Here is a 17,303-nt window from a genome sequence, read left to right on the forward strand (position 1 = left end):
CTGAGCTGTGCTGAAAGGAGTTCATATCGTATTCCTGCCTGCTGAGGAGCTATTTAATCCTGTAAAGATAAAATAACTAAATTATTTAATATTTATTTTTGAATAAACACCTACTGATGTTTACTGTGCTTCACATTTTATAAAGTGCATTTTTGAAAACAGAAATTTAATGAACCCATACTGTATGCCAGGGACTAAGCTAAGCCCTCACCTGTTCTTTGTTATTTAATCCTCACAAGTGCCCCACAAGCTTGGTTTAATTATTCTCATTGCACAGATGAAGAAACTGAAGTTCAGAGTGGTTAAGGTGCATCAGATTGATCCAAGCCAGGTGAACTGGATTTGTTCCTGGCTAATTGTTAAACTGCATCCCTCAAAGGGGAATGTGTAAAAAAGAGCCTGAGACAAAATTTGATGCTTTTTAATCAATTGAAGACATGTGTGTCATCTCTCACATCTGACTGACTGCAAAAACAAAGATTGTCAATGTTCTTGCTTTTTTTAAAAAAATCACTCATATTGACTTCATCAAGTTGACAAGATCTCAGAAGTAGATCTGGGATCGTTCACAAATCAGAATTATGAAGAGAAACTGCAGCAGCTGCTGTGGCACAAAATCTAACATGGATTGAAATGACCAAATATTATTAATGTACAAATTTGAAAACTGAATTTCACATACAGCATTACATTTCTCCCTGACACTAATGTGTGATAAAAATTAAAAATGATATAAACATGTTTTAAAGTCATTGTGGTAATTACTAAAAGTAGCCAGCCATCCCACAGCTAGGCATTGTCAGAAGTCTACTCTGTGCAGTTGAAGTTTATATTAGCCCAGTACATCAAATTGTTCCCTTGAAGTTTCAACTTTGGTGAGTCCTCTTCGACTAACATAAAGTTTTGACTATGACAGCAACACATAACCACATAGCATTCTTTATTAAATAAATCTAGATTATCTCAATGACCTGAAGGAATCAATATAATGTTCCAGTGTCCACCTATCTACAATGAGAAAAATCTTAACCCAATGTTTGAGGTATTATCAATTTATGCAAAGTACATTGCATGAGTCTAATTTCCATGCAAACATCTTCATACCTGGGAATCCTTTCAAATACCAAAATAAAATATTTACCTTTTTGCTAAGGGGAATAAAAAGACATGACAGTAGAATATACATCTTGATAGAAAAATAGTTAAAGCTTTTAATTCTCTGAATACCTAGAGTTAACATTTTATGACTACCCTTTGAAAACAGGGTATTTGGGAACAATTTTAAAGTTTTCAAAATCAGTACAAAGCTTATTCACATTTTTATTAAAGCCAACATCACTTTCACAAATCACAGAATGATTTCCTTATGAAAAGAAGAGCAGCCAAGTGTTTGGTGTGTCTGTCTCTGTGCTTAGCTAAGTCTGTTAAACACGGAGTCCAGGGGCTCCCCCCATCTCCTCTAGATGGGCTCCGTAGTACAGTGACACTTCATACCATGTGTTCCTTGAAGAACCATTTCTGATGATCTGAGTTGGTACAGTCTCGTAAGAGTGGTACAAAACTGTCGCTCAATTCCTTCCTCTCAGCCTGAACACATTTCTTGGACTGTACATGAAATAAAGAACCATCCTACAAAAGATAATAGACATTGGGTGTTCAAGATAATTATAAGCAATTCCTCAGAAAGTATCTTTTCCTTAAAATGTGTTGTTAAGTGCTCAGGGTGATTTTTATTATTTCAGAAATATTTATTGAGTAGTGAGTGTCTGCAGGTATGAAGGCAGCCCATGACTGTCTGTGCAGAGAGAGGGCCAGGCGTGTAGAAACGTATGTCATGCTTGTCTCTCCCCGGAGCTCTTCATGGGGTCCGTGACTCTACCGTCAGGGCCGATGGTGCCACCTGCTGGCCATTCTGGGATCGGTCAGACCCTATATCTCACCCTTACTGATGTTCTTTTCCTTCAGGGTAACCAGGACCAAAGATCCTTTATTAATCTCTTCCACTTCTCTTAGGTCAACTAATTCCATCTCTGGTAGTCTCTTTCTCCTATGTATTTAAGTGAAGAATCTGGAAACTTGGCTTTAGTCCCAGCTCAGCCACAGACCAGCTGGGTGAGGGTACAGGTCACCAGAGAGGAAGCTGGTTCTGCAAACAATGCCAATTCCCAAACCCTGAAGGACAATGACCCTCTCTACCGCCTCTCCCATTTCTTCTTTCCCCAACTGTTGTTGAGTTAACTCGGCAAGTCTCTCCCCAAGTTCTGGAGTTTATTTTTTTCCCTCCGTCTCTCTCTGGTATAAGCTGTACAGCCCCAAGGAACTTCATCATGGTTGAGAAGCAAAAGGGCAGAACAAGTGGCATACCTGTTCCAGGGAAACAGAACCCTTGGAAATAAAATTAGATGCAAAAGAATCTCTATAATATTAATCTGGAAAGCCCTTAAAGGTGCTCATAAGTTGCCTTTAGAATAATGTGAAAGTAAATAATTAAAACTTCCCTCCTCCCACCCTTCTAAAGAAACTTGCTTAAATGGTCACTGAAATTAAAGATTTTTAAGGTAAAATTTTAACGACATTTCAAACCAATTTCATGATTTCTTTTTTTTTTTTTTTTTTTTTTTACAGTACACAGGCCCCTCACCGCTGTGACCTCTCCCGTTGTGGAGCACAGGCTCCGGATGGGCAGGCCCAGCAGCCACGGCTCAGGGGCCCAGCCACTCCACGGCATGTGGGATCTTCCCGGACCGGGGCACGAACCCGTGTCCCCCGCATCGGCAGGCAGACTCTCAACCACTGCGCCACCAGGGAAGCCCTATGATTTCTATCTTGCATTACTCTTCTTTGAGGGCTTACAATGGCTTCCAGTTGGAAGAAAGAAGGGAAGGACAAAACTTTCGGGGTTTACAAAAATATTTTTCCCTATTATTTTTTATATCACATAAACAGCACTATGGTGCCTGGTTTTTCCAGGAAACCTGCAAATTTCGTTGCTAATCATAACACTTTCTACAGGAAAGCATATTCCAACTTCTAATTATACTTAGAATTAATCCATTTATAAGTAGTATAGATGAACCTTTCTATCCCTGGGGCCAGGCTGGGAATGAAAGTTTTCCATTGACATAAAAGTGAACTAATTCTTTCTTCTGAATTATTTTCTTTGGATTTATTCCCTCAAGTGCTTTTTTAGTGAGTCTTTGGAGATGACTGGTGTATGAGTCCCACCACGGGCTTCCTGCAAACATGGTAGAGGTAGTGCCTTTCAGGCGTGAAATAACACCCAGTTCCAAATCAACAATGGCTCTTCTGATAGAGAACCAACTCCATCAGAGAGATTTTCTTGGTTATTATACAAGTAACAATTAATGTCTATAGAGCTTTACAGCTTCCAAAGACTCTTTCTGGCCATACATCTACTCTTCACTAGAGGTAGACAAGGCTGTGATTATTGTCCCCACTTTAGAGCTGGGAAAAATGAGACTTAGACAACGGGAGTGGCTTCTACTTGGATCTAACCTCATGTCCTCACACTTGGCAATTTGTTTCACTCGTTTGAACCCCACATGATCTCTGAACACATTGGCGACAGCGCCTCTTCCCATTCCAGCCAGTCGCAGCTCAACGTATAAGGAGGACAGGAAGACTGAAAGGGAGTGGACAGTGAGGAAAGAAGGAAAGTGCTATGAGTGCTGGATGCCACGGGATCCCTTGGGGTCACTGTGAAGTTCCTGGTCTCCTGTAGGGGGCACATCCCTGAGACTTGCTAGGGACTTGCTTTACTTCCAGACTCCCCTCTGCAGCCCATGGGACCAGGAGTGACAGCAAGGAAGGCGTGAGACAGCTCCCTTACCTCCTGCAAGATGAACTTCTGATCCTCTGGGGTGGCTCCCTCGCAAAGATGCATGATGAGAACATCCATTCCGGCCTCCACCGCCACGCAGCCTTCTGGCTGGTGGGTGTTATAGCGTATTTCATTCTGGGACGTGTACTCGAAAAACTAGAAACAGGGCGGCCAACATGTGCCAGTTACCCTCTGATGTGCAAAGAGGGAAGTCTTTAGAAAGAGGGATGAAAACCTGGGGTCACCAGGGCGTGGGTGCTGGGATCCAGCCTTCTCCCCTCACCCACCAACACCAGCCTGTGTCCCCGGAGCACCACGTGCACCTCTGGAGGGGTGCTTAGCAAGCATGAATGGAGGGGCCCTTTCTCATCCTTCTCGTTTGCTAGATTGTGAGGGTGGGGCTGGTTCCTGGGTCACCCCACACCCGCTGTGCCTATCCCCAGGCTGTTGCAGAACGGCAGGAAAGAAGATGGACTGGTCCCAGCAGTCAGGGGCTCTCTGTGACCTTGACCAGCCACTTCCTCTCCTTTTCTTCATTCCTTTCCTCCTCCTTCCCCTGAAATATAATGGAGGCAACCATACCTTGGAGACTATAAAATTTCTGTGCACAAGCAGGCAACAGGACTGCTAACAGGAGGACTTGTTCTTCAGAGCAATGGTTTTCCTACCCTAGTGTGCCTAGGAAAAATGCTGATTCCAGGCCCCACTCCCAAAGAGGGAATGAGGATTCCTTCTGTCTGAGATGGGGCCTAGGAAGCTGCACTTTTACACTTCTAACAAGACACACAGCCACCCATCCACCATGATCCATCCCCTTGCTTCCAGGAGATTCTGACACAGGTGACTGTTCGTAAGGCATATGGAGCACTGCTTCTCAAACAAATCTCCCTGAAAGCTGGTCAAGACAAGAGGTGGGTTAGGGAGGGATGGGATGGATCTGAGAATCTGCATTTCTAAGCTCTCAGGTGATGCTGATGGTACCACGTGGGGACACCTCTGAGGAGTGCTATTCTAAAGGGGGTTGAAGAACCTGAAAATTTTAAGGCTGTAGGGGTCCGAATTATGAAAGCTTACTGTTGACCATAATGGTGCATAATATTCAAATGGAATCGGGGTGACTCCAGGTTGGAGGAAAACTTGAATGCCCATCCCTCGTCTCCAGTGTCTGACACCTTACTTAGGACAGCAAGGCTTTGAAGGTCCAGAACCAATGCTTTGCTCTCTCCTGCATCCTCCCCTGGGCCCGCCCTGGCAGGCTTGCCTGCTTCCCAGGCAGGGTCCTGTTATGGTCCTCAGAACTTCCAGGTCTTGCTCCCCTGCCCAGCTTGCAGTTCAGCACTTAACCCAGACCGATCTACCTGGGCCCTGACTGATGAAACTGCCCTAAAAACCGCTTTGCAATGTGGCACTACACATCAAATCCTATAACTTCATTTAAGAATTAATTCTGGAGAGACCTTCAAGATGGCGGAAGAGTAAGACGTGGAGATCACCTTCCTCCCCACAAATACATCAGAAATACATCTACACGTGGAACAACTCCTACAGAACACCTACTGAACGCTGGCAGAAGACCTCAGACCTCCCAAAAGGCAAGAAGCTCCCCATGTACCTGGGTAGGGCAAAAAAAAAAAGAATAAACAGAGACAAAAGAATAGGGACGGGACCTGCACTTCTGGGAGGGAGCTGTGAAGGAGGAGAAGTTTTCATGCACTAGGAAGACCCTTTACTGGTGGAGACAGGGGTGGGGTGAGGGAGAAGCTTCAGAGCCGCTGAGGAGAGCGCAGCCACAGGTGTGCGGAGGGCAAAGCGGAGAGACTGCCGCACAGAGGATCGGTGCCGACCGGCACTCACCAGCACGAGAGGCTTGTCTGCTCACCCGCCGGGGCGGGCGGGGCTGGGAGCTGAGGCTCGGGCTTCGGTTGGAGCGCAGGGAGAGGACTGGGGTTGGCGGCGTGAACACAGCCTGCAGGTGGTTAGTGCACCACGGCTAGCCGGGAGGGAGAGCAGGAAAAGGTCTGAAGCTGCCTAAGAGGCAAGAGACTTTTTCTTGCCTCTTTGTTTCCTGGTGCAAGAGGAGAGGGGATTAAGAGCGCTGCTTAAAGGAGCTCCAGAGACGGGAGCGAGCCACGGCTATCGGTGCGGACCCCAGAGACGGGCATGAGACGCTAAGGCTGCTGCTGCCGCCACCAAGAAGCCTGTGTGCAAACACAGGTCACTATCCACACCTCCCCTCCCGGGAGCCTGTGCAGCCCGCCACTGCCAGGGTCCCGTGATCCAGGAACAACTTCCCCGGGAGAACGCACAGCGGGCCTCAGGCTGCTGCAACGTCACACCGGCCTCTGCCGCCTCACGCTCGCCCCGCATCCGTACCCCTCCCTCCCCCTGGCCTAAGTGAGCCAGAGTCCCTGAATCAGCTGCTCCTTTAACCCCGTCCTGTCTGAGGAAGAACAGATGCCCTCAGGCAACCTACACACAGAGGCAGGGCCACATCCAAAGCTGAACCCGGGAGCTGTGCGAACAAAGAAGAGAAAGGGAAATTCCTCCCAGCAGCCTCAGGAGCAGCGGATTAAATCTCCACAACCAACTTGATGTACCCTGCATCTCTGGAATACCTGAATACACAATGAATCATCCCAAAAGGGGGTGGACTTTGGGAGCAACTGGAGACTTGGGGTTTGCTTTCTGCATCTAATTTGTTTCTGGTTTTATGTTTATCTTAGTTTAGTATTTAGAGTTTATCATTGGTAGATTTGTTTATTGATTTGGTTGCTCACTTCCTTTTTTTTTAATATATATATATATTTTTCCTTTTTCTTTTTGTGAGTTTATATGTGTATGCTTCTTTGTGTGATTTTGTCTATATAGCTTTGCTTTTACCATTTGTCCTAAGGTTCTGTCTGTCCGTTTTTTGCTTCTTGGTTTTTGTTTTGTTTTGTTTTGTTTTTGTGGTATGCGGGCCTCTCATTGCTGTGGCCTCTCCTGTTGCGGAGCACAGGCTCCGGACGCGCAGGCTCAGTGGCCATGGCTCACGGACCCAGCCGCTCCGCGGCGTGTGGGATCTTCCCAGACCGGGGCACGAACCTGTGTACCCTGCATCGGTAGGCAGACTCTCAACCACTGCGCCACCAGGGAAGCCCTGTTTCTTGGGGTTTTTTTGTAGAGTTTTTAGCACTTGTTATCATTGGTGGATTTGTTTTTTGGTTTGGTTGCTCTCTTCTTTCTTTCTTTTTTTAAATTACTCTTTAATTTTTTATTTTTAATAATTATTATTTTTAATTTTAATAACTTTTTATTTTATCTTATTTTTTTCTTTCTTTCTTTTTTTCTCCCTTTTCTTCTGAGCCATGTGTCTGACAGGGTCTTGGTGCTCTGGCCAGGTGTCAGGCCTGTGCCTCTGAGGTGGGAGAGCCGAGTTCAGGACACTGGTCCACAAGAGACCTCCCAGCTCCACGTAATATCAAATGGCGAAAGCTCTCCCAGAGATCTCCATCTCAATGCTAAGACCCAGCTCCACTCAATGACCAGCAAGCTACAGTGTTGGACACCCCATGCCAAACAACTAGCAAGACAGGAACACAACCCCACCCATTAGCAGAGAGGCTGCCTAAAATCATAATAAGGTCACAGACACCCCAAAACATACCACCGGATGTGGTCCTGCCCACCAGAAAGACAAGATCCAGCCTCATCCTCCAGAACACAGGCACCAGTCCCCTCCACCAGGAAGCCTATGCAACCCACTGAACCAACCTTAGCCACTGGGGGCAGACACCAAAAACAACGGGAACTACGGACCTGCAGCCTGTGAAAAGGAGACCCCAAACACAGTAAGATAAGCAAAATGAGAAGACAGAGAAACACACAGCAGATGAAGGAGCAAGGTAAGCACCCACCAGACGTAACAAATGAAGAGGCAACAGGCAGTCTACTTTCCTGAAAAAACTTTCAAGAAGAAAGTTTTTCTACCTGAAAAATAATTCAGGGTAATGATAGTAAAGATGATCCAAAATTGTGGAAACAGAATGGAGAAAATACAAGAAACAAATATTGTATGCTAACACATATATATGAAAAAAAAATATGGTTCTGAAGAACCTAGGGGCAGGACAGGAATAAAGACACAGACGTAGAGAATGGACTTGAGGACATGGGGAGGGGGAAGGGTAAGCTGGGACGAAGTGAGAGAGTGGCATGGTTATATATACACTACCAACTGTAAAACAGATAGCTAGTGGGAAGCAGCCACATAACACAGGGAGATCAGCTCGGTGCTTTGTGACCACCTAGAGGGGCGGGATAGGGAGGCTGGGAGGGAGACACAAGAGGGAGAGGATATGGGGATATATGTATATGTATAGCTGATTCACTTTGTTGTAAAGCAGAAACTAACACACCATTGTAAAGAAATTATACTCCAATAAAGATGTAAAGAAAAAAGTATTAATTGAGTAAGTCATCTGAAATGCAGATCTGTTGGTGTTTTTTCCCTCTTTTTTTTTTTTCTGACCAAAGATGTCAGTGGCAGGGTTATTTATAGTCACAAAAACAGAGAGAAAGGGAATCAGTTACCTCAACAGTAATTAATATAGCCACACAAAGGAATATCAAGGGGCCGTTAGGAATGATATTCTCAAAGGGTGTCCAACAATACAAGTAAAGTATGATTAAGTAATGGAAATAAGAGACTATAAAACATGTAGACATTATAACAACTATTTAAAATACATAATACCAAGCTCATGCATTAAAAGACATGGGGGGACTTCCCTGGTGTTACAGAGGTTAAGTATCCACCTGCCAATGCAGGGGACATGGGTTTGAGCCCTGGTCCAGGAAGATCCCACATGCCGTGGAGCAACTAAGCCCGTGAGCCACAACTACTGAGCCCGCGTGCCACAACTACTGAGCCCGTGCACCTGGAGCCCATGCTCTGCACAAGAGAAGCCACCGCAATGAGAAGCCCACGCACCACAACGAAGAGTAGCTCCCACTCACCGTAACTAGAGAAAGCCCGCACACAGCAACAAAGACCCAGCGCAGCCAAAAATAAATTAATTAATTAAAAAAAAAAAAGACACGGGAAGTAAATATATCTTAATTATAATGGTGGTCGCTCTGGGTCCTGTCATTTACTATTTGCTTCTACTTTTTATATTTCCCAAATGTTCTGTGATGAGTATATATTACCTTTATAATAAAAAGTTACATATTTAATGCTTTAAAAACACACAGATTTCCCCTCATCTCCCTCTTTAAAGGCCCACACCAATGATCCCTTGAGCACTGAGCATCCCATTGTCCATTGTCCCAGAGCTTGAGAATGTCAATCTATTAAAGAAGCAGCACCTACCTGGTTCTGACCCATCCCGTGACAGTGGTACAGAATGACCTGATGTCCTGTGATCTCGTGTTCATTGGGAGGGTTATAGTCAAAGCAGTAATCTTTTAGTCCTTTGTTCTGGAGCTAAACAAAACATAAAGGCATTTTAGTCCAGATTCCACCTAAGGCTGTGTGGGCGGGTAAATGGAGTAAGAGGAGTGGCTGCCTCAAGAACTGGACTCATTGCTAAGAGCCTCTGCCATTTCTAGTTTTAAAAGTGTTTTCCCATCCTATACCCCAGGCAGGAATCATAAGCTCCATTTTAAGATGATAAACCTGAGGAGCAGAGAGATGAACTCTTTATGGCCTGAGAGCTCATACCACTTCATGTCTCATTAGCGCAGCCTTACTGCTGCACTAGGCCAAACACAGCTGGATTGTCACCTTGCGTACGTACCAAGGAGCTCCTGCTATCGCACATCTGCGAAGGACACCCCAATTGAGAGACCCGGCATTCCACAGATCAGAAGTCCATCATTGTAGATTACAGGAACAGCATAATACAGAGCCAATGAGTCACACACAAAGTCACACAACAGGTAAGCGGAGATACCCGAGTCTTGAATCCAGGACCTCAGACTCCAAGTCCAGTACTCTCTCCATCACTCAACATTGCCTAATCTAATGTCATCTCTAAGGTACTTTTGGATCTAAATCCCTTTAATCATTCTAAGAGCAAAAAACCATGGGAGGTTCCATGCTCCTCCTCCCTTCCAGAAGCCTCCAGAGAAAGACTCAAACATCTTGCAAATCCCTTTCTGGAGAGTTTAAAGAACCTCCTTCTGAAGCCCACTCTTGCCCTGGCCCTTGTCCACCTTTGACTAGCCTGGTCCTGAGGATAAGACTCAGCCATATAGAAAGAAGAACCCACAATCCACTAGCTCATAAAACACAGAACAGCATGTTCTTGATGTCCCTTTGCTTGCGAAGGAATCTGGGAACAGGAGATGTGAATAATCAGAGCATCTTATATCTAGAAGAACTCAAATGTCATTAAGCCAAGTTGTCCCCACTCCTGACCACCAAAGAACCTCAACCTCAAATCAGCTCCCTATGTTCAAAAGATGTGGTCTACCAAAGAAACTACAAGAAAAACTAAAAAAGAAGAAAAAAAAGGAGAACCCCCGAAAGATTAAAACAGATTGATTAAGCTAACTATATCAACTTGGTGATAGACAGAGAGAATGATTTTGAATGACTTGAGAGCATAGTATGTTTGATTACACTTCCTTAGTGAAATATATTTTATAAATAAATAGAGCTGCAAGAAATCTTAAACCTCATTCAGTATTACACTGTCAGTGGGAGGGTGGAGCAGAGAAGAGGGAAAGCAAGAGAGGCAAAATCTTGGTAATTGTAGAATCTCAGGGACAGGGCCCGTTACACCACTCTCTCTGCATTTCTGTATGTTTGAACATTTTCGTAATGCTAACTGAAATGAACACACCAATGCCCTGCTTTGTATTTATCAAGACTTCCAGCATGGAACACAGCTCTTCTGATGAACACAACACAGCAGAAGAGGCCTCCCTAAGTTGGTGGAGTTTCAAGCAAAAGCCAAAGGTGCTGGACATTTTAGTTGACCTCATCCCAACAACATTTCTTTTAGGTTTTTTGAAATAACACAAGTGACTCTCCTTCCCTACTACTGCTTTTGTGGATCCCTGAGTTGGGAATTAGTAACTGGTCCAGTTACTGAGACTTGAAGTCATGTGATAGGAGTTAGTATAAAAAAATAGGACTTGGGAACACCAAGTTTCCAAGCCTCAGTTTCCATCTGTAAAATAGGAGGCTGTACTCACCAATTCTGAGATGCTTCCTGTGCTGACATTCTGGACCTGAGGCCCAGAGACTCAAGGGGAGAAGGAAGGACAGTGGATGAAAAGGGGGGAGGGGTGTGGGAGAGGCCAGCTGTCGCCATGAAGGGGTCTTTCTTTCACAGAGTTCGTCAATCAGACCTGGAGGCCAGGAGCACCCTGCCCAGCATGGGCCCACCTCGCTCACCATCCCGAAGAAGCCAGGCCTGTCCTCAGGCACGTGCAGTTCTGGATACACGGTACTCAAGAACCACTTGAAGTCCTTACACTGGAGCCTTGCACGGAGCTGCCTCCTCTCTGTCACATCCCCAAAGGGTTCCTGAGAAAATGACAAAACAGTGAGCCCCTGCAGGCCACGGCGCTTCCTATCAAAGCCCCTCTCTCACTCACTCAGTAAGCTTTTATTGAGCACCTATTGTGTGTGTAGCCTGCACGGTGCACGGAGGATAAGGAATGGCCTCAGACATAGTTGCAGCATCTTAGTAGGAGAGACTGCGGCACAAACAATGACATCCCCAGGTGCTCTCACTGCAGGGAGGTGTGGCCAGGTACAGGAAGGAAGAACACAAAGCACCTGCAGATGGGACAGGGAGCTGAATTCTGGGGCTGCACCAGCATCCCTGGCCCCATGTGTCATCCATGAGCATGTGATCACAGACCAGCAACAAGTCAGTAGCACACGTATGCCATAATGTTCTGATTCACCACTGATACCTGAACACTCACTTCCAAACATAGGTAAGTATTCTAGAGGTAATTATGAATGAAAACCTTATATGCCCAATCTATTGAAGTCTAAATATATTCTTCGGATAGTAAGAGCAAAATACTGCAATAATAAATACTTGTAGAAGTTTAGTTTTATGGACAAAACCAATGATTAAGAACTTTTTTTTTTAGTTTATTAATTAATTTATTTATTTTTGCTGTGTTGGGTCTTCGTTTCGGTGTGAGGGCTTTCTCTAGTTGTGGCAAGCGGGGGCCACTCTTCATTGCGGTGCGCAGGCCTCTCACTATCGCGGCCTCTCTTGTTGCGGAGCACAGGCTCCAGATGCGCAGGCTCAGTAGCTGTGGCTCACGGGCCTAGTTGCTCCGCGGCATGTGGGATCCTCCCAGACCAGGGCTCGAACCCGTGTCCCCTGCATTAGCAGGCAGACTCTCAACCACTGCACCACCAGGGAAGCCCCCAATGATTAAGAACTTCTGAATTATTAAATAAAGCAAGCATCTATTTAGCACAGCAAATGTGCAACCACAAGAGCAATGCTGAGCGCAAAGATAGGACTGTCCCTGACGTTAAACTATTAAAATTTGACAAGTTAAACATTTAACAAAATGGTAATGACAGGAAAAACATTTGAATAAAATTTCCAATTTCTCCTTATTTCCCAGAAGTTCATTCTTTGATGAGAGTCACTATGACCTCATCTTCAACCAAATGTCCATTTCAACACATGGCCACTGGTCATTCAGACAAAAGGTGCATGCAGTGCCCCTCTTTCTAACATATTATTCTTTGGGAACCATCAGGAAGAGGGATCTGTCGGTTTCAGACTGGGTGACAGGGAAAAGCAGATGTTTCTACCCTGCAGCCCTGGGCAAGAGAGAGGAAACAATGACCCTGGAGCCCAGAGGCAGAGAGAGACCAAAGGGGAGGTCAGGGTGAGGGTCCCGAGGGTTCCACAGAGCAGAAAGAGATCCACTGGGGTGGACCCAGTTCTACCCGCATCAGCTATGAGGCCTTGGGCAAGTTCCTTAAATCACTCTCTCTCTGAGCTTCAGTGTTCTCACCTATAAAATGAAAATTTCAGAGCTACCCTGAAGGGCTGCTATAAGGATTCACAAGAAGAGAGTTTCATCAAGTGGCCAGGAAAGAGGTCTTGGGACAGAGCTTCTTGTCTTTCCACGTGGCCCCTTAGTTATGTGAACACAGGTAAGTGGGAACCCTGTCCTGGGGTGTGCAGAGGTGGTGTGTCAGAGGCAGTGAGGCTCTTTGCTAAAATGTATTTGTAACCCCAAAATCAATACTTGTGGTGTCTTCACGCTTTCAGTCATTCTAAAACATGACAGTCACCCAACGTGCATGTTCCCAGCTGAGGTCACGTCTCAGCTCTTGTTCTGAAAGCAAGTGTCCTGTTCATGGTCTGTTTAGTGGCACGGTTTTCAGATTGTTCTGCATTGTGTTGGTGATTTCACTGTTTTAAATGGCCCCCAAGCGTAGCGCTGAAGTGCTGTCCAGTGTTCCTAGGGCAAGAAGGCTATGATGTGCTGGAGGGAGAAAATAGGTGCATTGTATGAGCTTCACTTGGGCATGAGTTCAATGTAACCAATCAACAGTATATATTAAATAAATTATTTAAACAGAAACACACATAAAACCAAGTTATGTATTGATCGATCGACAAAAACGTCCACCTGCGAGAGGTTTGCAGGACTCTAACCCTGTACTTCCCCACGAGCAATGGCTCAAGAGTTGGTTCGAAATTCAGTGACTGCAGTGCCTGTACGCAGCATTAACTGCTGCGAATAGTGAGAATCAACTGTCTGTTGTTACTGTAAGTGAAGGAATAAAGTTTTCCCATACAAGTGTCATGAGCACCCAATTTCCTCTCTATTTCTGGAACTAGATCTACTATGGTAGGAGGACAGAATTAGCTGCTGTTGTTCGGATGCAGCCAGATGGAGCGTGGGCAGGCCGGGAAACTCACCAAGCGGGCCTGGGGGTTGCGATGGTAGTAGAGCTCTTTAAATTCATCCATCCACACTTCCGCTGCGCGGACACTGTTGGCCAGAGCCTTGTTGCGGGAGTAGGGAGCTTGCCTGGGGAAAACGTGGCCAACGTGCGAACACGGGTGTGTCTCCAGGGTTCCCCCGCACTGCCAGATCTGTACACAGAGCGGGTAGGAGGTGTGGAGTGGGGAGTGAGCGGGAAGTCAGCTGCAGGTCCACAATGCCCAGAGCAAGGAGGCTGGACACACGGAGGTCACGGTGAACACTGCCAAGGCCTCACCCCCCATGGGGCAGGGGGCCACTCCCCCAGGATACTCAGGACACGGGATGCAGTCAAAGAGCAAGAAAGCAGCCTCAAAGACAACTAAGCCATCGGAATCCAGACCCCAAAGTCCATGCACTAAGGCGCATGCGCTTGACTCCTAGGAGGACCGACAGTGGACCTCGCTGGGAACTTACTTATTATGTAAAGCACAGGCTGATTACCTGGTCTCCTAGCCACAGAAGATAGGAAAGCAGCAAGTAAGAAGAGAGGTTTGGAAGGGGGACAGGAAGAGCTTCTAGAGGCAGACAGAGCAGCCTGACACCTGGGGAAGAGGTAGAAAGACCATTAAAAGCACACCCCAAAACTCAGCAGGTGGAGTCATCTGAAGCCTTTTCATGCTGGGGCAAACGGCTGTGAATACCCCATTGTCCCCTGGATGTATGACCAAGGACAGCATCTGGTGCTTATAATGGGGGGGGGGGCGGTGTGAGTCCTTAGTGGAGAGTCAAAGCCTTGTTTATTAACTCTTAAAGCAGGAAACCATATAAAATATTTGTAAAGTTTAAAATTTTCCATTTAAAAGCACGAACATCGACATAAGGTTTTGATACTTAAAATGCAAGATTCAATTAACTAGAAAATCCACCCAAATGCTTGGGCTTTCCCAAAGGGGCCTCTGTGGATCACATACAGCAGGATCAATAGATGGGCTCATTACAAAAGGCAGATTCCCAGTCCCTACCGTAAATCTATCAAATCTGACTTTCCAGAGACCATGCCTTTTAATCCGCATTTTTAACAAGTTTCCCTAACAATTCTTCTATGTGTCAAAGTTTGAAAGTCACTGTGCCAAATAAAGAGGCTACTTTATCAAGCAGTCAAGCAAATCAAGGCTCCAAAACATGGGATCAGGAGGCAGGGACCCGTGTTTTAGTCCAGTCTCTGCCATACACTCTGTGAGTGACCTTCAGCCAGTCGCTACCCGCCTCCGGCCTCTGCCCCTCCTCTTTATGGAGTGAGAGGAAAGAACCAGGTGAGACTTGCAAGACCCTTTCCAGCCCCAAATCTATTAAAAGTATATTTTTTAAAAAAGTTTACACAAGAAGACAGGCGTGATTACAGGATATGTGTGCCACTGTCATCTTTGAGGATCGTTGGATAAACTGCCAATATGGAGGAAAAGTCCACCAGGCTCTCCTAGCAAATACATCCTTCCCAGAGAGAAAGAGAACAGGTTAAGAATGAGTCCAAACAGAAGACTGGAATACTTACTCTAAATGAGAATTCGAGGTTTTCTCCGCCCCAAACTTCCATTCCTGTATCGTAAGACCCCAGGTATTCAAAATATTTCTTACTCACAGAAAACAGCCCACCAGCCATGGTTGGAGACCTAGAAGTGTGTGAATCATAATTCAAGGTAAGCGGCAGGAAACCATCACAGTTAGTTGAATCCCTTCTCACCACAAGTCTGGAGTCCATTCATCCATATAAGCATACCCTGAGTTCACGTTCTGGGCCTGGTGCTGAACTGGGCTGGAGGCACAGACATGCCCCATAGCCCCTGCCCTGGGGAAGCTCACAGACATCTCACCAGGCAAGCACAGAGCAAGGTGTGGGATGACTAAGGCCAACCTAGGGCCCAGCGGGAATGCAGAAGCAGCCATGAGATGCGGAGGAGGGCGGGTAGAGCTAAGTTTCTCAGAGGAGGCATGGTCTGCAGCACAAAGGGAAGTTAGCCAAGAAGAGGAATGGAATGGTCCTCCGAGAAGACAGGAGCATGAGCAAAGGCCTAAGGGTGAGAGAAAGCCTTGTACTTCTAGGAGCACAGACAACAAGGAGAGATGAGAAGAGAGAGACCAGGTTCTAAGAGGGTGGCAGAAGTAAGGGTGCGGTGGCCTTGCTCGTGCAGCCCTCACAGATGTCCTTTATGGGCCAGTAGAGGCCACTCTGGCATCTTAAAGCTCCCCAAGGGCTTGAGCCTCTCCTGCTGGAATGGCCTCCCCTGCAGGACCCACACGGCCAGCTCTGGCCTGCTGCCTCAGCCAGCCCTGTTTTCTCCCTTCCAGGTTCATCTAGGAGACGGCACTGGTTTCAGAAATGGCCCAAGGCTTCCATCCTACCCCCGCAGAAAGCTATAGCGTCAACACACCACAGAGATGCAGAGGAATAAATTTAAAAATGGGGAAATTATAACATGAAGAGCCTAACAGTTCAAAATTTTAAGATCCTCCAGTAGTGCTTCCAGGCCTTGACAAAGTATTGGCTTCTCCTGCACTCCAAGCTCTGGGCCAATGAGAACAGGACAGCAAGACTATGGAAGAGAAAGTTCTAGGCTACAAAGCATTTTCATGTGTGTTCATCCTAAAGGCTAGGAAATAGGTAGGGTGGATATGCTCATACCTATTTCACAAGTGAGAAAACTGAGGCCCAAGGATATTACGGGAGGGGAAGGATAGCTGGCCACAGTGTCCCTGAGCATGTGTGTGCGTGCGTGCATGCGTGTGTGTGGGGGGGGCAGTTTGTGTCAGCATCACAGGCTGCATATGTGACGCTTGATATGATCCCTCCTACTTGGTGTCTCAGTTTCCAAACCTGTTAAATGAGGGGTTGGGCAGGATGCCGCCCCTCAGGGCTCCCGTAGAAGCCTACATGTCATCCTTGAGTCGTCCTCCCCTCATTCCCATTCAATTCCTCCCAATTTTCCCACCACAAAGTCTCTGGAGTCCACCATGTCCCTCCATCTTCTCCTGCACCATCATCTCTAAGCTGGAGGACTGCAACGCCTCCCAGTGGTGCCCCTGCCTGCAGCTCCACCCCCTCCAGGCCCCCACCCCCCATCATGTGGCATCCAGCACAGACTTTAGAGAATGCAACAGGCTAAATAAGGTCACTTCCAGTTCAAATCCCTTCAGTGGCTTCTGAACACCCACAGTAAAGTCCAAACCCCTTTCCTTGGCCTTCAAGGCTGGATATGACTTGGCCCCATTCACCTCTCCAGCCCTGTCTCTCAACACCGTCTCCACAGTTGTTCCTCTCCAGCCAGCACTGGGTCATCTCAAGGTCTGGACTCAGGTGGAAGGATTCAGAAGGCCAGCTGCCAAACATGGGTGCAGATCTACGACACCACTTCTGGGTCAATACCCCAGTGATAAAGCTGAAGTCCAACCTCCACCGGCCTGACTCCCACATCTGTCTCCCATTTGGTGCTAAACTTGGAAGGAGAGGAAGAAGCCAGACTATGACTTCAACACCTCAAGAATGAGGGCA

At 46.4% G+C, this 17,303-nt stretch overlaps 1 protein-coding gene across 1 annotated transcript in view; it reads right to left on the reverse strand.

The window, feature by feature from the left end:
- Positions 1 to 445: 445 nt before the first annotated feature.
- The window catches only part of GALNT12 (polypeptide N-acetylgalactosaminyltransferase 12), a 39,583-nt gene continuing 22,725 nt past the window's right edge, over positions 446 to 17,303 (reverse strand). The window contains exons 5-10 of the mRNA XM_060013364.1: positions 15,309 to 15,426; positions 13,750 to 13,926; positions 11,229 to 11,360; positions 9,195 to 9,308; positions 3,851 to 3,997; positions 446 to 1,629 (exon numbers count right to left, since the gene is read on the reverse strand). Of these exons, the coding sequence (XP_059869347.1) occupies positions 1,489 to 1,629; positions 3,851 to 3,997; positions 9,195 to 9,308; positions 11,229 to 11,360; positions 13,750 to 13,926; positions 15,309 to 15,426 (829 nt within the window). The 3' untranslated portion in view covers positions 446 to 1,488. The remainder of the gene's footprint in view (positions 1,630 to 3,850; positions 3,998 to 9,194; positions 9,309 to 11,228; positions 11,361 to 13,749; positions 13,927 to 15,308; positions 15,427 to 17,303) is intronic.

Source organism: Delphinus delphis, chromosome 6 (genome assembly GCF_949987515.2).
Source record: "Delphinus delphis chromosome 6, mDelDel1.2, whole genome shotgun sequence".
NCBI lineage: Eukaryota > Metazoa > Chordata > Mammalia > Artiodactyla > Delphinidae > Delphinus > Delphinus delphis.